Source organism: Alternaria infectoria (genome assembly GCF_024043175.1).
Source record: "Alternaria infectoria strain BMP 0036 chromosome Unknown scaffold_10, whole genome shotgun sequence".
Lineage (NCBI taxonomy): Eukaryota > Fungi > Ascomycota > Dothideomycetes > Pleosporales > Pleosporaceae > Alternaria > Alternaria infectoria.
The window spans coordinates 119,475-140,284 of record NW_026250699.1 but is presented as its reverse complement, the minus strand read 5'-3'; the positions used below and the strand labels follow the sequence as shown (position 1 = coordinate 140,284).

The 20,810-nt window shown below is 51.9% G+C and overlaps 8 protein-coding genes across 8 annotated transcripts; 3 read left to right on the top strand and 5 right to left on the bottom strand.

The window, feature by feature from the left end:
- Positions 1 to 1,705: 1,705 nt before the first annotated feature.
- Positions 1,706 to 2,594, top strand: J4E92_006487 (uncharacterized protein; the record flags this gene model as incomplete). The annotated part of the gene is made up of 2 exons (XM_051497854.1): positions 1,706 to 2,152; positions 2,217 to 2,594. The coding sequence occupies 2 exons, from the start codon at positions 1,706 to 1,708 to the stop codon at positions 2,592 to 2,594; spliced, it is 825 nt and encodes a 274-aa protein (XP_051351580.1).
- Positions 2,595 to 3,493: 899 nt separating this feature from the next.
- J4E92_006486 (uncharacterized protein) lies at positions 3,494 to 6,652 on the bottom strand (the record flags this gene model as incomplete). Its single annotated transcript, XM_051497853.1, has 2 exons — positions 3,494 to 5,805; positions 5,854 to 6,652. The coding sequence occupies 2 exons, from the start codon at positions 6,650 to 6,652 to the stop codon at positions 3,494 to 3,496; spliced, it is 3,111 nt and encodes a 1,036-aa protein (XP_051351579.1).
- A 4,412-nt stretch (positions 6,653 to 11,064) lies between these two features.
- On the top strand, positions 11,065 to 12,760 carry J4E92_006485 (uncharacterized protein; the record flags this gene model as incomplete). Its single annotated transcript, XM_051497852.1, has 3 exons — positions 11,065 to 11,160; positions 11,215 to 11,940; positions 11,996 to 12,760. 3 exons carry the CDS (start codon positions 11,065 to 11,067, stop codon positions 12,758 to 12,760), a joined length of 1,587 nt encoding a protein of 528 aa, XP_051351578.1.
- A 357-nt stretch (positions 12,761 to 13,117) lies between these two features.
- J4E92_006484 (uncharacterized protein) lies at positions 13,118 to 13,785 on the bottom strand (the record flags this gene model as incomplete). Its single annotated transcript, XM_051497851.1, has 2 exons — positions 13,118 to 13,718; positions 13,778 to 13,785. 2 exons carry the CDS (start codon positions 13,783 to 13,785, stop codon positions 13,118 to 13,120), a joined length of 609 nt encoding a protein of 202 aa, XP_051351577.1.
- A 1,814-nt stretch (positions 13,786 to 15,599) lies between these two features.
- On the top strand, positions 15,600 to 15,984 carry J4E92_006483 (uncharacterized protein; the record flags this gene model as incomplete). Its single annotated transcript, XM_051497850.1, has 2 exons — positions 15,600 to 15,653; positions 15,718 to 15,984. The coding sequence occupies 2 exons, from the start codon at positions 15,600 to 15,602 to the stop codon at positions 15,982 to 15,984; spliced, it is 321 nt and encodes a 106-aa protein (XP_051351576.1).
- A 531-nt stretch (positions 15,985 to 16,515) lies between these two features.
- On the bottom strand, positions 16,516 to 17,865 carry J4E92_006482 (uncharacterized protein; the record flags this gene model as incomplete). Its single annotated transcript, XM_051497849.1, has 3 exons — positions 16,516 to 16,678; positions 16,756 to 16,903; positions 16,965 to 17,865. 3 exons carry the CDS (start codon positions 17,863 to 17,865, stop codon positions 16,516 to 16,518), a joined length of 1,212 nt encoding a protein of 403 aa, XP_051351575.1.
- A 330-nt stretch (positions 17,866 to 18,195) lies between these two features.
- J4E92_006481 (uncharacterized protein) lies at positions 18,196 to 19,440 on the bottom strand (the record flags this gene model as incomplete). The annotated part of the gene is made up of 4 exons (XM_051497848.1): positions 18,196 to 18,412; positions 18,461 to 18,679; positions 18,733 to 19,189; positions 19,254 to 19,440. 4 exons carry the CDS (start codon positions 19,438 to 19,440, stop codon positions 18,196 to 18,198), a joined length of 1,080 nt encoding a protein of 359 aa, XP_051351574.1.
- Positions 19,441 to 20,151: 711 nt separating this feature from the next.
- On the bottom strand, positions 20,152 to 20,737 carry J4E92_006480 (uncharacterized protein; the record flags this gene model as incomplete). Its single annotated transcript, XM_051497847.1, has 3 exons — positions 20,152 to 20,178; positions 20,225 to 20,536; positions 20,591 to 20,737. The coding sequence occupies 3 exons, from the start codon at positions 20,735 to 20,737 to the stop codon at positions 20,152 to 20,154; spliced, it is 486 nt and encodes a 161-aa protein (XP_051351573.1).
- Positions 20,738 to 20,810: the final 73 nt, after the last annotated feature.

The following is a 20,810-nucleotide window of genomic DNA, read 5'->3' as shown; positions in this document are numbered from 1 at the left end:
CCTTCGAAACTGGCGAACACGGGGCCGCGTCAGAACTCGCCGGTTGCGCATCCGCTCTGCACACAGCTTCTCACATCGCGCATCAGGTGCGAGTCATACCAACCTCGTCAAGCGTAGAAAGCGAGCCGAAACGATTTCCTAAATAAGAAGCCCCGTTGCAATGAGTGCATGACCACGAGTGCGCTGATCCGCTAAGTGAATATGCAGGTTTCCATTCTCGTCGAGAACGAATAGACGACATCGGTCACCTCCGCTATTGGATATATATTACGCTTTTGAAACTGGCACGTGCGACACACATTTAGCAGTAATTTCCATCCGACTAAGCTTTCCCCAGTTCTCATCCTGGAACAGCTGTGGCGCAGCAAGTCGTCTTCTTTCACTTCCCTAAAGAGCTTGCAAACATTGCACGGGAACCCCTCGACGTGCATAAACACCAAGTTTACCCCGGAACTAGACTAGGACCTGCCATTTCGAAGAAGCAGGTTTCTTCGTACAGCGACGTTCTTTCCAACTTGTCGACAGTTCCCTAGAATACCCAACCGAGAATCACGATCCCAAGTTGTATAGAGGTTGTATTGAGACACGCAAAGACAGCGCTGCTTTTACTTAGTCCTCACATGCTTTAATTTGTCGCGCAATTTCAGCATTGCAAAGTGCTGTGTCACTTCAATGCCGACAACCACTTGAAAAACATCAAGGGTAATGTAAACTAATAGCTTCTAGCAAATCGATCGCGGGTATAGCGGTGGACTGCGAAAGAGGGCTTTCCCGTTGCCAGTTCTGCTATTACCGGATAACGGCAAGCCACTGCATCCAGTTGGAAGGAAACCTGGGGTGCATCTGGTCGGTCATTGGACAATGGTCGAGTCCCAATTGGCGGAATCTCAGCATAAGTGGCCTATCCGTGCTGTCGCAACGGTAGAAACCTCTCCGCTCGAAGGACGCTATCCCGCTAGGCTGGACTATACAGGCAGCTCGACCACAGTGGCTGTGTAGCCTAGCTCCGCTCCACGTTTCAAAACGCCGCTTTCCGTACTCAAAATGCTTGAAGTCAACATGAGAACCATACCCGGAGCTTGTAAAGCTTGGTCACATTAGTCGCTCGGTCCGACGCTGGCAAGTGCCGCAAAGCGAATCAACTCATGTCTCTCTAGGTGGATATTGAGTGCTAAAGGCATTCAGAACATGCGAAGGTAAGCCTTAGTACTATAGTCGTTCCACGAGTGAACAAGTGGTCACAAAAGTGCACGTTGTCACTGAGATCGGAGATGAAAATCAGCATGAGGAGTTTGCGCTCTAGGTACGGCCGTGGTAGCACGTTCCGCCTCTCTCTGTTCATGCTCGGTGGATTATTGGGCACTGACAACAAATTTGTGTGGCCCTCGGCCTATCACTCACCGCAGTATGGGTCCAGGATGTGCAACTTCTGGCATGCTACCCACGACCCTTCTCCTGAAACTCGTATCTCTGAGATCAACACTTCATCTTACGATGACCCTGTCAGCTATAGGGCGCAACTGTCAAGATGATTCGATGCTATAGTATGTGCGATACTAGCGTTGGGGCGGTGTCTCTAGGACTACTCGGTGCTCAGAGTAACTTTGACACAGGGGCGCTTACTCGAAGCAGAGGGTGGAAGGTCTACCTATCTCTCATGCATAAGGACTTTGTTCCTGCTCAGTGAAGCTAGCATCTCGACAGCATGAACAAGATGTTTCTCCGCCAGATTCTCATCCGAGTCGTCATCGCCGCCGCGTTGTTGAAGATTTTCAGTATCTTCAGGCGCCAACATGCCTTCCAAGCCTACATCGAGCGCCGCAAGATCACCTTCGACGACTTCCCTGAGTCTTACGCTAAGGCTCTGAACGATTCCGTAGCGCGCAACGAGCAACCTCTGGAGTCCGACTATACATCTACCTACACCGGGTCTAAGATCCCGCGCACGATACACTACATATGGTTTGAGAGAATCTACCCCAACCATGAAGGCTCTAGTGGAGGCCCCTCTATTGGATTCGGGTCGCCGAAACTCTGTCGAGAGCACAACCCCAGCTACGAAATCCGCATGTGGAACGCCACGAGCGCTCGCGAGTTCTTGTCCAACGAGTACGCCTGGTTTCTACCGACATACGATGGTTACCGATACCCTGTCAGTACTCTCCGTGTACGAACTGCAATTGAGACGTATACTGACTTCATCCAACGATGTTTAGATACAAAAGGTTGACGCATTGAAGTACTTCGCCCTCTACCACTTCGGCGGCGTCTACATGGATCTAGACGTCGCGTGCCGACGCTCACTAGACCCCTTGTTGGACTTCCCAGCCTGGTTCCCAGAAGCATCGCCACTGGGCGTCAACAATGACTTGATGGCATCGGCGGCGAAGCACCCGGTCGTGAAGAAGATGACAGAAGGCCTTGTTACACACAACTGGAATCTACTTTTCCCGTACCTCACAATCTTCTGGACAACTGGACCGCAATTCACAAGCACGATCTTACAGGAATGGTTCGAGGAGTGTCCTGATGGGCAATGTAAACAGTGGAAGGCACGGAATGATCTTGGTAAGTCAGCCATTCTTGCCCTGTGAAGGGAAAAGGTCTCAGTAGCTAACTTATCTTGCACAGACCCCACCTCCTTCCTCGTTCTACCGCGAATCTTCTACTCGGAAGAGTACACCTTCTTCGGCCACAAGCCCGGCGGCTCATGGCATGGCTCGGATGTCGCTGTGGTGTTGTGGTTTGTTGACCGCCCATGGGCAATAGCAAGTGTTGCTGCGGCTTTGATTGGAATAGTCGGTGGTATTGCTGGAGTGAGGAGGACAAGGGCTCGCCAGAGAGTGAAGGTCCATAGCCAATTTGTTTAGAGGAAATGAGCTATGCAAAACCATATGTTGTCCATGAAACACCAGCTTCTGGCCTAAGTTCATGACTGGCTGGCGATTGTTCACCACGTGCTGTGAAGTCACGGAAAGCTGTGCCGTGCAAAAGCTTCGTCTGAATCACCAACGCAACGCGGAGAGCAAGCTTGACCGAGTTTTTCTAAAGCATCATGACCCCCACCATACATTCACCGAGAAGTGCAGTGCAAGATGGAAGTTGAATCTGCTATGTTGGCAGTTGCTTCACTCGTAATCTTCTTTACTTAATGTTCTTGCCTTTCTAGGCATTTCACTATACACAGTTTATCTATGCTCTCACCCTCAGTCCAATCCACAATTTCTCTGCCAGATGCGAAATGATACGCTTTGTATCGACCATGTACCACCCAAACAGTATGCTTTCACTCCAAAAAGACGACTTTGCTCGATCTTGGAGCCCCAACACCGAGGTGATGCCATTACAAAGAGAATGTGTAGGAATAGTCGTAGTAGTACAGAAGCCAACAACGCCCGCTAACCCGAATAGAATGAAAATGGCCAGGAAATGAGAAATTGCTGTTGTGTTGTATAGACGCTGACGTATGGATTCTGCTTCGACGAAGACATGTTTACTGTGACAACCGGCTGCCAATCATGGTGCTGAAGCTGTCGCCCGCCGGTCGTGGCTCCTTGCCAGCTCCAAGATAAAACTCGCAGCGGAATTTGAGGCACTCGATTCCGCGGACATCGTGGTACACTTGTATGATGTCACCAGTGTGTAGATGTCCGTAGATAACACGCCCCTTGTCGTCCTTTTGCTTCAAGTGTTTGCCGTTTATGGAGATACCATGTGTGGCGCAAGTCCAGATACCAACGTTCAAATTCTCCAAGCTGGTCCAATCTTTGCCCTGTTGTGACAGGTCATCCACTGTCTCTTGGGTCTGGCCACCTGACGAGTAGAAAAACACTATGAAAGCTGTTTTAGGAACGCGAGTATCCGATTTGTGTTCGTACACGATCGTATTGTTGCTCAAGCGGCCCCAGGAAGTCTTACTCTGATCGATGTTGAGAGTAAGGTTGGGTGCGAAGGAGTCGGGGGTTGCGATGAGCTTACCCAGTCGCCGGGGTGGTGGACGGATATCAAGCTCCGCTGGAACAGAAGGGATTGCTGCCGCCGGAGATGGTGCTCTCGCAATGCTTGATCTTGTCGACTGCGCACTTGCGTCCGAAGCTGCTGTTGTGTCCGGATATGCAGATGTTTCGGTGTTTGAATTGCGGCCATTAGACACGAAGTCAAACCCACTCACTCTGGAAGCGTACTCCAGATTATGCGTGTTCGGGTCCATCGGATCGTAATAATAGGAAGCAGTCAAAGGAAGATTTATCTGGCGATTGATAGGTCGTGCTCTCGGAGTTGGCTCACTAATCTGACTGAAGTCCTTGGACGACTGTTCCAAAGAATTGTGTTGAACAACCTCCGGGGTCCTGGGGGTCGCAGGCATGACCGGGCTCTGTGTCCTGGATACGGGTGAGTGCGGCGAGGTCATGTTGAGATCTCGTACCAAAGACTCGGTACCAAGAAGGCTAGGCGAGGAAAAGCCGCGCTCTAGTTGGGCGGGCGCAGTGAAAGGACCCTGAAACTCCGACTGACCAGCGATGTAACTCGTTTCGCCTGCTCCATCATTTTGGGCAAGGCGGACAGACTCATCTTGCGACAGGGCGTCATGGGCATGAGCGCTCAAGACACCGGAACTCTGCAAAGCTGACTGGCCAATTTCACCGAACAGACGAGGTTGCCTAGGTGTTGGGGCCATTTGAAAGCTCTCCTCGTTTACAAGGTGTGAGGAAGTAAATGACGGCTCAACGCTTGAGTCGCCACGATCACGTACCTGGTTGCGCGGGTACAGGGGATCGGCGCGAACTCGCTTTGGCTGACGCTCGTTGACAAAGCCCATGAGCTCTTCATCGGACAGAATGCCTCCGTCTTCATCTGACTCCGGGATCTCCTCCTCCTGGAGACTGAGCTGGGACAGCTGCTGCTCGGCCTCCTCAGGCTCGTCTTCTTCCGCAATGGACTGAAGAGTCGGGTCGGCGAGAAGTTCCGCGCCATCCTTAAGCCAAGGATGGTTGAGACAGTCGCGATCGGTTGGACGCTCTGCAGGGTCGGTTCGCAGCATACCAGTAAGAAGATCGATACAAGCAGGGGACACACCAGCCTTGCGTAGCGGTGTCGGGTCGAGGGGCGTTTTCATGATATTGTTGAACATGGCTTCGCCGGTAGCATCAGCGATACCCCTGAACGGAGGTTCGCCGCATAGCGCATACCATAGGACACCACCAAAGGACCATATGTCCACAGAAGAGCTATACGAGTGGTACGTCTTGGCACCACGTCGACGTTTGGTTCCCTTTGATTGACCGTTGAAGTCGGGGAACACTTCTGGGGCGCAGTACAACAGAGTTCCGCAGAAAGTCTTGAGGAAGGTCTCTTCGTGCTTGACAACTTTTGAAAGTCCGAAATCGGACAGCTTGACCGTGAAGGGATCCAGATCGGAGATGAGAATGTTGTCGGGCTTGATGTCGCGATGTGTGATCTTGGCTCGGTGCAGATAACTAAGCGCGCTTAGGATCTGCTGAGCCATTGACCTCGCAACATCCTCCTCCATGGATCCATGATTATTAAGGTAGCCTTGTAGATCTCCTTGCCGCACGAACTCCATGATGATGTAGAGATAATCGCCTTGGTCGTGGTACTCTTGGAACTGGACGATATTTGGGTGACGCAGGTCTTGCATGATCTTCATCTCGTTGTCGATCTTTTTGTCTAGCATTCCGTTTTTCATGAATCGCCGCTTTTCCAGTTCTTTAGCTGCGAGAAGTTTTCCAGTCATCTTTTCAGCGAGTTGGTAAACGGTCGCAAAGGCGCCCTTACCGATCTGCCCTGGGAAGAGTTAGCAGCTATTGGCTGTGTTATTGCAGCAATACGTACCGACGATGTTATAGGTATCACCTCCATCCCACTTCATCGCTGGGCCGCCGTATTGCTTGGTGATTCGCTGAATAACCTTGCCCTGTGCGTCCCCAGCGTCTGGAGTGCACTCCGTGATGAAGTTGCGCAGGTTGTCGCGGAAGCGGTCCATGTAGTTGACTCTAGACGGTACCCGGACGATGAATTTGATCATCTCTGCATCGTTGGAGTTCTGGATACAGATGATCGATCCCGAGCTCAGCATCCGCATCTTACTAAAGCGTGGATCCTTGCACTTCAGGAGCGCGTCGTCGACTATGGTGCCATTGGTGGACATGTCATCGAGCATGAGAAGACCATCTGCATTCAGATATATACGGAAGTGTTGGTTGCTTATCCTCTTGCCGGAGTCCTGGCCAAAGATAACATCGGCGCTCTGGTGATTGCGTCCAAATATAAATCCGAGCGGCTTGAACTTCAACCTCTTTGCGGATGACATGCGTAGAGCCAGATCTGCACCAGCCCGCGAGCTGGTACCTTGTCGTCCCTCCGGAGCGTTGATGATGAATGTCTCCTGCTCCTCAACGTCGGTGATGGAACTACTCATGGAATCGAGTGAATTGCGGAAGAGCACATGCTCGGGTCGATCTTGCGCTGTCTGCTCGACAATCCGAATGGCTGTAGGAGTAGCTGGGTGGAGAATGACCAAGACATCGGCAATATCACCGTCATTGAGACCCGAGTTGTTCCTGCCTAGTCGACGTGGATCCAGGACCTGCTGAGTTGCAGGCTGTGTCTGCTGAGACGGGTCGGCCTCCATGATGGGTAGCAGACTAACGTTCCGAAGCTTATCGTGCGGGCGCTTTGTTGGGAGTGACCCAGGACCAGACGAACGGCGCGCCCGTAGGAGTTGAGAGGGAGGCGACTGAGGATATCGAGCGAGTGACTGGTAGGCAGGTCTCGTGGTTTTATACGCGGCAATTGCGGGGATTCTTTGTACGTGCGATATCGGTCTAGCGCGAGCTGGTGGTAGTTGCGCTTCTAGTAGAGTGAGCGATACCTAGGTAACGTAGGCACGCTGTTGGGCCGTGCGTTTAATGGATGGAAATGGTCGCGTTGAGAGCGTTCTGGTTGGACGTCGGCACAGGTAACAGGTACTCTGGAATGAGCTCGACTCAGAATCTCTGCTACGTACTCCAACTTAATGGGACGTGTCGATGTCTCTTCAACAGTACGAGCAGCTGCGACTCGCGGTTGAACGTTTCTTGAGAGTGCAACTGGGTGGGACCAGTCCTTCGTTGTCCTGCCTGAAACAGACGTTGCTAGAAACGGGCTTGATAAACAGCGCTTCTTTACTTGTGTGGCCCCTGTGCTTTCTTTTTCCAGGCCTCAGTCTCCGACACCTTTCAACTTGTATGGGATGGAACGATGGCAAAAGCGAGTCGGCTCGAACGGTAATGCGGTATATATTACAGCGACGCTGTCGCGGAAAGCGCGGGATGTAGATGTAGTGAGCGCGGTGAGGCGGATGTTTGCCTTGATGGCATGCGCGTACGGGTATGGAGGATGAGACGATGCGAAGGGTTGCCCTAGAAACAGGCTCTACGGCAATCTGTCAGCATGAAGACGTCCAGGTACTCCACGGCTACGCGATTGCAATTGGGGCGAAGACAGACCTTGCTAGCAGAACCACGCAGACACCGAACACGAACGTCGGAAGTGAAAGGAAGCAGACCCTCGAGGCGACGCGAGTTGTGAGACTTTGGGTGGCCCGCGCTCACCCCGCTATTGGCTGGACGCCTCCAAGTGGGCCCTGACGGCACCTCCTCCCTCGTGCATCCAAGGCAGCACTCCGTTCAAGGGATAGATGCAATTCCTCTGTGACGTTTGCGACGCTGCACTACACAAGAAGAAGCTCTGAAGTATCATCTGTATAGATGAGACTGCTTCTGAAATGATTGGAAGTCTCTACACGGGTGCTGTTGAGATGCTGTGAGGCGGCAGCATCGAGATCACGTGCTTACGCGATTTCGTGTTTTTACGCGTCGTCAGCAACGTCATCCTTGGGTCGACCCTTACTAAGTGGGCCCATAATCTGACAGGGGAAGAGTGGCTATTGCTTGCATGCATCGTTACTATAGTTTGGTATCTTGTTGTTCGTGGACACATTTCCAGACACTCACCAGGTCGCGACGAATTCTTAATCTCATGCCGTACGTCAGATCTTTACGTGCGACTGCAACTGAGAGACCCCGATTGCTTTCGAGAGATTTTGCTTTTACAACGTTTATGTTAACAAAAATTTCCCATTGCGAAACACGTGGCGTTGCTTAAGCTATCACACGAGCGTTATGTCTTCCCAATCATCTAACGCAAGACCTTCTCCCTCGCCATCCATCCATCCTTGCAAGTAACAATCACCGATGATCTCGTATTTTGGTCCAGGAATCGCGTCATCTGCATCATCACGCCGACGCAATACGAATGGCGTCTTTCCACCTGTCAAGAGGAACACTTCGTCACCTTTGATCGTCCTCGCCGGGCCTAATCCGCAAAAATGTTTGCCAGTCACAGGGCTCGACCTCAAGGAGTTCTCGCCAATAATGAGGCGCCGCGAGAGCGTTGCTATGCTTATCGAATTGTCAATATCTGGAAGGAAACACCTTCTCTCATCAACGTTCAGATCAATGTCGGGACCGAATGTGTTTCGAAGTACCTGCTGTGCTTCAATGAAAAGATCCTTCCATGGAGCAAATGGTCGTGGCCGAATTCCCACAAAATAGTGATCCCTTCTGATGTCAGAATGGCCGAGACGTTTTCGGAATAGAGCAACTAGAAGGGAACCATCCAAGAAGTCGTCAAGGCCAGTAGGGAAGTACTCATCTCGGCCACATGACGGGTCGGGCACGTGTGAAACCGGGTAATTTGGCCACAACCTCAAAAATTGCCTCCACAGTTGCGTAGACGTGAATGTGTCATCGATAACGTCTGTGTCGTCTGCTTTTCCATGCGGCGACATTCTTGAATATGCCGCCCAACTCTCGAAAGTGCTTGCGTCGTAAGCTTGTACGGTGCGTACACCATGTGATAGCTTAGCATGGGTGGGGTGTATAACACCTGCGCATATGAGTTTCACAAAGAGCTCATCTACTGGCGTTTTGGCCGGCAATCTACCCTCGGCTAACGACGCTGTATTCCACATGGACAACCATTGAAGGAGTGTCTGCCGGGTATAAGCCGCATCGTCCCCCAGCATGGTCTCTCCCAGTACTCCCACAGTCATTATCCTCGCAGCCCGTAGTCTCAGGGCAGACTCTGTGATTGACCTGACTGTCAAGGGTGTAGCCTTCTCTCGATTGGCGTTGTATAGAAGGATAGCTTGTGTACGTGCAGCATACGTGTGCCCTCCTGGCGCTCCCCAATCTGGAACCCATGAAGGCAGATCGTTTCTGAACTTTCGCCCCAGCTCTGTGCTGAACATCGACAGTGATTCCGTCGTATAGATAGACTCTAGCGCGGCTTTACAAAAGACACTTTTCTCGCTTAGCGAATAGTCTGGTGTCAATGGTGTCCTCCCTGGTGGAGTCCAAGCCATACTAAGGAGAGCATACACTTTGTCTCTCGGATCAGACGCTTTGCGGTCGCGAAATTGCATCAACAAGTTCAACAACCCAAGCGATACTGAGTCAGTATGGGTGATGGACGAAGAGTGTGTGGTCCGTCGAAGACTCTCGATCCCCATGATCTTCTTGCAGCTGTCATAGATGACCTTCTGCTGATCCGACGGCAGATTTCGGACAACATTCTTGCAGCAAGCGGCGCTATGATGAGTATAATAGGCTGCGCCTTTGGCAAATATGTCCCAAGATGCAGATATCGTACCGTATATAACAACGACGCGAGGGGGTGTTGTCACTTCTTGTATAACCCAGATACGAGTCCACCAGGGGGTGAACGGCGCATGCGTGAACCTCCTCAAGGTTTCGAATAGCTGTGATCGAGATTGGGGTTGGTCGTGACGTGAACCTGTCTTCGATGACTCTGCGTCATTATCGAAGATCGGCTGTGTATCAAGATGTTTATCGAAAGAAAGGTCATGGAAGAATGAAAAGATCTCATAGACGCCTAGTCTGCCGCTAGAGTTCTTCTTGCCAGACGGTGCGGGAACCCTATATTCAAAATGTCGGATCTGTGGTGTTTCAGTCAAGGAGGGACTGGCATTGTCCAGGCTGTCTCCAAGATACACTATGCATTCCTCACACTTCTTATAGATCAGACCCATCAATTGAACTTGATGAGTCCTTTCCTCGCCATCCTTCTGGTTGATGCATCTGAACGCCGAGATGTCAGACATAAATGTCAGCGTGTTCAAGTATCATACATACAACGCATCGACCCAGAGGTCAAGCCCGTCTTTGTACGCTTCCCGCAAATGCTTCAGTGCACCCTCAAGATTCACCGTGACAGGGTAGCGTCGACCATCAAGTCGAATCAGTCGTGTCATGTGTTGCGAGCCCCACACATAAGACAATGCCCGATATTTCGCAACTTCGATATTGACATTCCACAGTTCGCAGCGGATCGGTTCAGTCCATCTGCCGGGCAACAGTCGCACGACTCGAATGTGGCTACCCTGAAGTGGCAGGCCGGGATATATCGCAGCATTTTCCTTGCGCGCGCTATCGGGAGAGAGGAACATGTTCGCATGCAAGGATTTGATGAATGCAATAACGAAGGAAGGAACACTCTGAGCTGAGTATTGTTCCACATGCGAGATGCTCGCGGCTAGAGGGCGTGGCAGCAAGCTGACCGGTCAGGAACGCTGCCACGGCTGCGCATACTACCCCGCGTCGAATCGGAGACGCCTCATGTTCGTCGAGAACAAGTAGATACGATCCCGAACTCAGCAGAGACCGCCCAGGTAGCCTTTATATGGGAGCTCAAATAGATGGCATCATATCGAGCCTGATATGCTCCTGTTATTGTTGCTACCAGAACTCAAAAGCTTACCCTTGCAAAGTAGATCGTGCTTGAATGCGAAAGGGAAGCGGCTGTGATGCGTGAAACAATGTTCGATGGGGAAAGCGCCCTCGTGTGTCTCTCATGGGTTTTGCCGAACGCGGTCTAGCCCCGCGGAAGTGACATCTGGCCGCAACCAAGAACTCCGCGACCAGCTCCACGGCGCATGCCTTTATTCTATTCCTTTCCCAAATCCTAGGGCCTCCTATCGTAATGAGGGGCATTTGGGCACTTCCGGCGGTTTTGCGCATTGCGCTGGCGAATCAGCATGCGTTCAGCGTGTTCGACGACCTGCTCGCTTTCCCACAGGTATGACGCGCCACGCACCCCGACAGCGGCAACGTCTGCTAACAGCACACCCAGTATGAGGTTCTGTGGCCAGACACTTTCGTTACCGAGAACGATGCGACGCTGCTCCTCTCCCACGGATCACCTAGCTCGAGCTCTGCAACACCCGGCTCGCAAGAGACGCAGGAACTCTCGAAGCGCGATAAGCCGGCAGCGAACATACCACCCGTAGACGATGCGCTCGAACAGACATACGAAGCAGTCGTGCTGCACGGACAGCGGTATCTATGCAGCATACCCATAATACCAGAAGAGGTACCGCAGAATGACACAACATCGGCCGAGGAAGCCAAAGCCGAGGAAGAGAAGGAGCTCATACGCGCAGCAGACCGCGGGTGGGAGCTACTCGAAGGCATGAAGGGCAACTGCATATACTATGTGAGCGGTTGGTGGAGCTACAGCTTCTGCTACAAGGACGAAGTCAAGCAGTTCCACCAGCTGCCACAAAGTCGAGGTGTTCCCCATTACCCGCCTGTGGAGGACACGAGCGTACACAGCTTCGTATTGGGAAGGTACCCGAAGGAGGAGAAGAGCAAGAGAGCGGATGCGCGCAAGACACTAGGCAACGAAGAGGGCAGCAAGGAGGCTTTTGATGATGAGGACAAAACGACCGACGATGACGAGAAGGGCCTAGAGATCTCAAGGCTAGAGACCAAGGGGTCTAGCAGATACATGGTACAGCGGCTGTCGGATGGTACTGAGTGCGACTTGACGGGCAAGCCGCGCAAGATCGATGTACAGGTATGTCCCCGCAGCGCCATTGTCCTCCAACACACAGTATTGACATCTCTTCCAGTTCCACTGCAACCCACAATCTGCCGACCGAATCGCCATGATCAAAGAAACAAGCACCTGCTCCTACCTCATGATTGTCGACACGCCCCGCCTCTGCCACGACGTTGCCTTCACCCCACCACAAGAGAACCTCGCACATCCTATAACCTGTGAACCCGTCATTCCAGAGTCTGAAGTGGACGCATGGACAGAAGCACAGCTATCCGCCAAGCTGGCCGCGGCCGAACGTCTCATCGCTGCCCACAACGCTGCCGACGACGCCAACACGAACCCGCTCCGCGATCTCGCCGACGGCCTCGAGGGCTCTACCAAGCGCATTGTCATTGGCGGCATTGAAGTCGGCGCAAAGTCGTTTGTGGGAAGCGAAGGCAAGGTGATTGAGAAATCCGTCGTTGTCGGCGGAGGCAAGGAGACATTTATCGGCACCGTAGCGAGTAGCGACGGCAAGCAGATGTCCAAGGAGGAGATGAAGAAGCTCAACATTGCCGATCCCAAGGATGTCGAGACCTTGAAAGCCAATCTGAGGAAGCTGGCTGGCAAAAAGGGATGGAAGCTGGACCTTGTAGACACACCAAGGGGCAGGGAGTTTAGAGGTATCATCGATACCGAAGATCAGGACACTGAGAAGACGAAGAAGAAGTCAACGAAGAACAAAGATGGCGATAGTGCGGGGATGGGCAAGGAGAAGGAACATGAGGTTGAACAGGGCGATGAGCATGAAGAGATGCAGGAGGGGAGTGAGGAGGTGTACAAGGATGAGCTTTGAAGCGCTTATGGTATAGTCATGACACTTTAGTACGACTATTATGTTTATGGCCTACATGTTGGTACAACTGAGATAAGAGTTCGTGCAGATCATTTTTAAAGTCTTTCTCAATGCTGACAGAGAGTGTTTGATAAACCTCTTCGGCCAGCTAGGCGTGTGCTCCCTGCTGATCGACAGCACAATGTCGGTGCTACTTTGGCCCACAACCCCAGGGTTTATCTTTGTCAGGACAACCATTTTCTATGTAGTTAGCAGTGAGCATGCCTTGTTCATTCGCCGCGCCCACGTGGAGGGGAACGCTTCCGCATCCTAAGAACCATTAGCCCCGATTTCACAACAGCGACAGAAGAGTCCAACTTACGTCCACATCCAAAATCTTTGAGTCGCTGGACCAACATTTTGACATCCCTGATGGCAATTGGTCTGTGTAAATTGTGGGCGATGATGCAATTGGCCGCATAACTGGTCTTTGTACAATGCGCGCACACAATCCCCTCGTTGTTCTTGTATTCCCAGTCGTCGTCTGCGAATAGTGCTCTCAGTAAAAGCATACTTGATAGGGAGGGAGCTGAGCGTGTGTTGCATGTACTTACCCATCAGTGCTAATGTCTCCTGAATCTGCCTGAGGCTCCCCTTGCAGATACGACATAGACTGCTACCTTTGCAATTGATACCCCAAGGGGCCTTAAGGGTATGTACGTTCTCGGATGTTCCGGGAGGAAGAAATGTATCGATGGGATCGTCGGCGTCGATAGTCTGGTCGGCAGGAAGGTCGGTATCGATAGTTTGGTCGACGGGAACATCTTCGTCAGTAGTCTCGTCGGCTGTAACGCTGGAAGCGACCTCATCGCGGGCAGCCTTGCGCTTGTAATCGCAGACACCCTCTTTGCAGCCAGACGTGACGTAGTTGACCGTGATCTCGCCAGTGTTAACGTCGTTTCCCGGCTTAGTAGGGCAGCTGCCACATCCTGGCAACGAGTCAGTATTGGAAGGTAGCGTAGGCCAAGGTACACTTACTACCGCATTTGTGATTGACTAGGTCATTGATCTTGCTCTTGATCAGGCTGCCATTGACCTTCTCGTCCGACTTGAGCTTCTGTGGGAAGGCACAGAGGCCGTCGCACTTGTCGGGATTGGAACATCCACTGCAAAGATTACAAGCGATCTGGTCGCCGTTGCCCCACTCTTCTTTGTCGTCTAGATGAAGATTGTTAGCACAGCTCAGTGCGGCGAACTTCTTTTGTAGAACATACCAATAGTATCAATGTATGACTTGATCTTCGAGAGGCTAATGTCGCAAGTCGACAGCGTGCACATGGCGCTGCCGCGGCAGTTGATTCCGAGAAGCGCATCCATATCATTGGGGTCTTGGTCTCGGGGAGTGACGCCGTATGCGGAGTTGGGGTCTATAGAAGATTAGTTGGAGGCTTTTGCATAAGCTGGGACTGAGAGCTTGCGAGATGGGTGAGCGAGAACAGCCGCCGCCCGGACAAGGACAGTGACCGTCACGGTTAGAGGCGTGGTCTTCATCTTGATGGCTACTCAGGACTGGTGTAACTAGAGAAGAAGTCGACGTCCAGCTCTGATTTAACTCAGTGGAGAGATCGAAGAGGCACGGCGGGGGAGAGGAAACCCAGGAATTATATACTGCAATGAGAGCGTGTTGGATCTGAGTGAAGGTGAAGGCAACAAGATCCAGGATCCAGCAACCACTCGGAGGAAGCTTAGACTAGGTAGCGGTGGAGAAATGGGCACCGATTGTGTAAAAGTGTGACGTTCACCGTATGCATTGCCGTATCAGACACGATGGTCTGTGCTTCTAATCCCTCGAAGCAAACGCAAGAACATACATGTGTCTTGGCAGCTCTCACTGGCGTCGCTCCAGATCTCGCAATATACACCGATATACTGAATCCACAAGACTCGAGACCGTATGATCACCCCTCAGGTCCCAGGTCTTCAACTAATCATAGTCCTATACCACATCGCCAAAAGTGCTGCGACAATCAATTTGTGTTGCCTTCTCCTTCCTTGGGCAGTCACGATCTTAACTTTGACACACTCTTAAATCCCCAATGACGTTATCTCGAGACCCAAACAAACGACTTGACAGGAAAGACCCTGGGACGTGAGGAAATCGGGAAAGAGCGAAGAGCGATGTAGTGAAACACTAAGATTGTTACTGCTCATCGTCATCGTACAAGCAGTCTGAAAGTTTCAGTATGTCCACAGATTTGTCCTAATAATATGCTAAGCCTGCTATGTCCCGATAGAAGGTATATGTCACCGCATGCACTTTGGGCAGGACGGTGGCGAGGCAGATAGGGACTACACGTATCATAATCTAGACAAGATTTCACAAGAACATGCGAGAAGAACGCATCGTTCATCTGGCCAAGCTGAAGCAGAGTTGCGAACGAAGGGACAGTGAAAGCGTGCCCAGGTGGTCGAGTGAAGCACGTGGCAAGCGAACTCACTCGTTCCTTCCTTCAGCTGTGCTAACATCATCCTAGCCGCACTAAGCCAAAAATAATCAACTTCAGGTCCACGGAGCCTTCCGGGCTCAATTTCCCTCTCCTTCTAACCTAATTCAACAGCACTCGGACCGTTCGCGCAAGAACGCTCCTCCACCGTGCGCACGGGCGATAGGGAAATGATATCGGTGTGGGTCTAAAAGTGAGGGAAGGCTTGACAACGGTGGAGACCTCTTGATATAGATGGTCCCATGTTGTCTCTCCGTTCCTGTTCCACCATCTTACCCCCGCAAAAGAGTCCACTCAACCCGCTGAGAGGTTTACCTCTACCTTATTCGTAGACCACGGACGCATCTCGTGCCAACATGAAATTTATCTTCGCCACCCTCATTGCCGTTTCGAGCCTGTTGGCTTGCACGGTGCGTTGCTTCCCACCACTTGCAGAGGTTCCTCGTGGGTATCATTGACTAACGGGACCAATAGAGCAACGCCACGGCCATTCCAGCAGACCAAGCCAGTGTTCAGACATCCGCCGATGGCATGACTATCGTGGAGTTAGAGGTGACCGATGACCGGTTCCCCGGTATCACCTTCAAGGGCACAGCGAAATCCATCCACGAGCAGATCCAGGCGATCAATCCCGGGGCTTCCTCCGACGTGAACGTAGAGAACGTCGTCGAAAAGCTCGGTATTGAGAAGCCATCAACTGTAAGCCTCTTTTACCCTTCTCTCGCTAACAACGCATTCTGATCTCATCATGAACAGTTCAATTGCGACTGGGGCACGGACGTCACTGGAGCTACTTCTTGTCATGACGGCTGGTTTTGGCTCCGAAAACTCAATGACCGCAAGTGCTGTGTCAACGGCGGATTCGAGCACTGCGCGATGATTAGCTGCTCATACACGTGCGGTCTCTTCTTGTGCAACAAGGTATGTATTCTTCGCCAAGCTCCTTGGCTTTTGGATCTTAGAGAGTTGTTCTGACTACTTATATTAGCGCGACACCATGTTCTGCGCTGCATGTTGGGATCTCGCCCGAGACATGAAGGCTATCTTGAATACTTGCAAGCCCCATATAAAGTATGTTCAACTTGCCTCTGGAGCGATGGACTTTGATGACCATTTCACTGGCGTTCAATACCACAAATGTTAGAGCATGGCTATCCTGCTTTCCATTGAAGGGCTTGAGGCGTTGGCGAAGATCTGGTAGTTCTATATAATCCGTGGATTAGATTGAGGAGGGTGTTGAGGATGTATCGCGATCTGCGGTTCCTCTGTTGCTTATCCATCCGATTCAAGATAGTGTAGCAGTAACTCTGGGTTCATCATGACCTTCTCCAACTTTGTCGACATCTCCTCGCGATTACCACCTCCACTCAATATCTTTCTGATAGCCGAAGAACTAACCTCTTCTCTCTTCTCATGACCCTCAGTATCTCTTCCACTACCCAAAAACGTCACTGTACCCCCAGTCTTCTTGTGGCAAACCCATGTCGCCCCCACTCCCTCATGGCATCTTACCAGAATTGCATGTAGCAAACTGTCTTGCTTTGATCGGACATGCGGTTCGCCTTCCAAAGCAGCATGTCCACCGCAGTACTCTTGAATCCGTAGAGAGATGCGACATTCATGATTCGCGCCTCCGCATTCACAGCTGAAGTCTCCCTTCCTGCTGGTTGGTGTAGAGATCAAGCGCCAAGATCTACATCCAGGTAACCGTGTGGGCGGACGCTCTGGACTCTTGAACAGACTAGACGGCCGTGTAATGTCGCTGGTGATTATTTCTCCCCATCCTATGAGCCAAGAGGGCTTTGTTTCGACTTTTTCGCGTTCGAATTTATCGCTTCCAGCTAGGACTACAAAGGAAACTTGGAATCCGTCTTTCTTGGCTTCTTTGATCAGAGTAGCCCCGTATTTTTCGAAATCTGTGCGATGGCCTCTGTGAAACCAAGTCCAGCGCTGCAGTAGGTCGTTTTGTAGTAGCGCGATTCTTTGTTCTTTTTCAGTGGCGAAGACCTTTCCGTTGACCATAGCGCCGTCTTTCGCTTTGAGTTTATCGCGAAATGGAAGGAAGACGACGGCGATGGTGGTGGAGGAGCTACGTAGGAATGTATGAAAGGCCAGTTCGAAGTGACCAAGATGCGGTGGGTTGAAGGAGCCTGTGTACATTATGATCTTGTTCTCGCGATTGCGGTGGAGTACTGGCGCGTGCTCTGGTGAGGTGAAGTACGAGTCGGAAGGAGTTGGGAGCGACATGGACTTTGAGGCTAGGCGAATGTAGTATTCCAATGGGGCGGTTGCTGATTCTGAGTACGGGCTGTGTACGTCGGTGGAATCACGCTGTGATGTATCCACAATCGACTCCTTGAGTGACGGGTCTCGTGACTCGCAACTAGGCTCGCGTTGTCTTTTGCGCGAGATCTGCGGTAGAGGGCGAAGTGACTGAGCAGCGTCAGAAGGATCTGGCGATACGTCTTTCGCCGGTAGCTTCTCATCATGTCCGGGTACTGGTGTCTCATCTTTTCCTGCAGGATCTTCGTGGATGATAACATGCGAAAGCGCAACATTCGCTTCGCGCCTTTGGCACTCCTTCCTCTTCTGGCTCACCTTGTCTTCTTCACATTGACGCATGGCGGTTATGATGAAAATTGGTGGGAGTGGAGGGTGCGGACGCGTCCCTTGCAAGATCAGCCGTTTGTATGACAACAAAAGTCCAACCGCGGTGAGCGGCCGATTGCTCGTTCCGGTGTCTGCGCACCACACGACCACTGGACAACCTTGATAAGAAATCTCCCAAAAAGCCAGCGGAGAGTCTTTTAAGCGAGCGCGATATGCTATTAACGAAATAATCGTTTCTCTATAGACGTCAACATAGTGCAACGAATGTCGGGTCACTTGCAGGGATAAGTTCGGCCCACGTTTGTACGTTACCCTCCCACGGTTCAGTTTGATTGACCCGGATCACTCATAGGTCATGACTGGACCACCAGGCAACTCATCGAGCCATCCTTCAACCGGCTCCTTCACAGCCTGTGGTACCCCACACTTGGTCGACACATCGGCAGCCTGTGTCGTCAACCCCGTGCATGTGTTCCCGAAGCAGCGTTGGTCCATCGCTTTCTGCAGCGCACCCTCTTTCCAGCCAAAGACATAATCGCCGTGTTGACCATAGCCAGTCCTACACATAATTAGTGCTGTTCACTTACAGTCGCTACAGGTCACTCACACATCGCCCATGCTGTAAACAAACGGCTGCGACCCGTCTTCAGGCCAGAGAGCCGCGTCATTGAAAGGCGTAGTATCCCACATGACCTCGTACATGAGCTGAGGCATCTTCACTGGATGAGTCGATGGGCAGGGACCGCCAGATTCGAAGGATCCAGTTGTAGGGTACGCGACATGGTCTTTGTGGTTCGGAGAATCGACGTTCTTGCCATCCCAGCATCTATATTCAAGGTTAGCGATACGCGCCAAGCCAGGTAGATTGAGTCCACAAACGTTGGGAATGTAATAGTCGTCCGGATTCCACCTCCACACATGCCCGGTGGCAAGCTCGCTGTGTCAAATTCTCCTATACATGGGGCCCCACCAAAAGGATCTTGCTGTTTGTTCGTGAAACAGCGATGGCAGAGCTGTTTCTGCTGACCTTCCTTAGCTCTCAAGCCTGGATCACCAACCAGCATCCTGAAACCCTTGGGAAACGCGGTCACCGTACTCTTCCCGTCGTATGGCGGGATGTAGTACACCGTAACGCCTTCTCTGCCTTGTAGACCCAAGTTGACCATCTGTGGGACGCGTTGGAAGGTGCCGTTACGCGCTTTGAAGTAGAGATTCGCGGTCCAGTAGTTTGAGAGGTCTTCGGCAAAATCGCAGGTTGTGCAAGTGGCTTCCGTGCTGGGGTCGAGGTCGAGCGGTGGCATGGAGACATTGAAGGCGTTTCCGCCGACGATCTGGTCTAAACAACGACATGCAAATTTAGTATACGTACTGTATCAAGGTAGTATGTGGGCATCGCTTACGCATGTGTGCTGAAGGTGCAATGCCGGGTTGGACAAGTGGGTCGATACGGTCGTAGACTAGTTGAGAGCACTGGAAACGTAGCATCGCCGCTGTTGCAAACTGTCGGGCCTTGAGGTCGTGAGTCGGCGATGCTGCGACATTGTGGAACAAAGAGGTGAGCGTGAGCGTGAGCGAGGACCAGTACATGCTGACGATCAAGTGGTCTGACAACGAGAAAATGGAATGTAGATGTTGGGAATCAGGGAACGTGCTGTTGTGGCACATGAGTCTCATAATATATCGTGAATGACGTTCGAAGCAAGTCTCCACATGGAACTCACCCCACATGATGTTCACGGTTCGCCATGTCGGGTAGTTTCATCGAAGGATCCTTTCCTATAGAAGGTTCTAAAGCCAACTGCCGTATATGCTCCTGTTGATTGCTTGTATAAATATGTGGGTTGACCAATCGGATCCTAGCAAGTAACCTGGGCGGTTACCGACAAAGTGAGCATGCAACAAGGGTGGATCAGTCGGTGGCCAGTAGAAACTTGAGTTCCCTCATGGCCTGGGCATGGATTGCGGAACGCATGGGGCCCACGAGGTTGTGCTCCTGGATTGCTGGGATGACGTAGTGGCGAGTGGTGCCCCTGGGTGGGTGTCGTAGGATGCCGGTCTTGAAGAGGATGCCGAGACGCATTATCCCGCACGCAACGCAGAGTGCTGTATTGACGGAGTGGTTCCAGGTTCTCGAATCAGCGTCCAATTGAACCAGAACGGGATGAATGCATTAGTATTTGAGACTGGATTGGCGGTGGAGCTCAAAATCAAAGTAGCCTAGGATGATAACTGGGTATTGAATTGACAAAGAGAATCCCATTGGGTTGTATGTACATGTCAGTTGAGTTTGCATACAATTTACCAGCCCTCACCGGGCTTCCTTGCCTATACACTGTTAGCAATAGTCCACACCGAACCATAATGCACTTACCAGCAATGCACCCTTTCCACCCAGCTCAGCCTCCAGACCATCTGGGTAAGTCTTGGGCGCACTAAGCTTGTCGGGGTAGAAGGTACCAACAGCCGCGCAGAGTCCGAAGACAGAGGCGACGAAGGTGCCCAGTAGGACGAAGCCCCATTGGGGGGTGAAGTGGTTGTAGTCGTGGAGCGCTAGTACACCCATGATATCGTTGTCCTCGTGGCAGGGCTCGCCATAGTTGCGGCGCTCCTGCTTGTCCCAGTAGTCGCCGTACGGGTCGCGGTTTCCTCGCTTCTCAGCGGGAGGGTTGATGTAGCCGCCGTTCTGTCACCATCAGCACTAGGTCCTTCCTGCCTTCTCTAGAAAAAGTGGGCGTACTTGGTTCGGGTCTGTGAGCTCAGCGTGGGCCTTCTCAGCGTCGGTGAGGGCGGTTCGGATTTGGGTGAATTGGGGTCGTGGCCGGGCTACGGCGGGGACGACGGCTCGAGCCAGCGGGCGTGCCGCTACAATGCGCCTGGGGAACATGCTAGAGCCGAGTGAGTATTTGCGCGATGCGTATCTTCGGTGTCTTCGTACGTTGCGGCGCAATTGCGGGGGT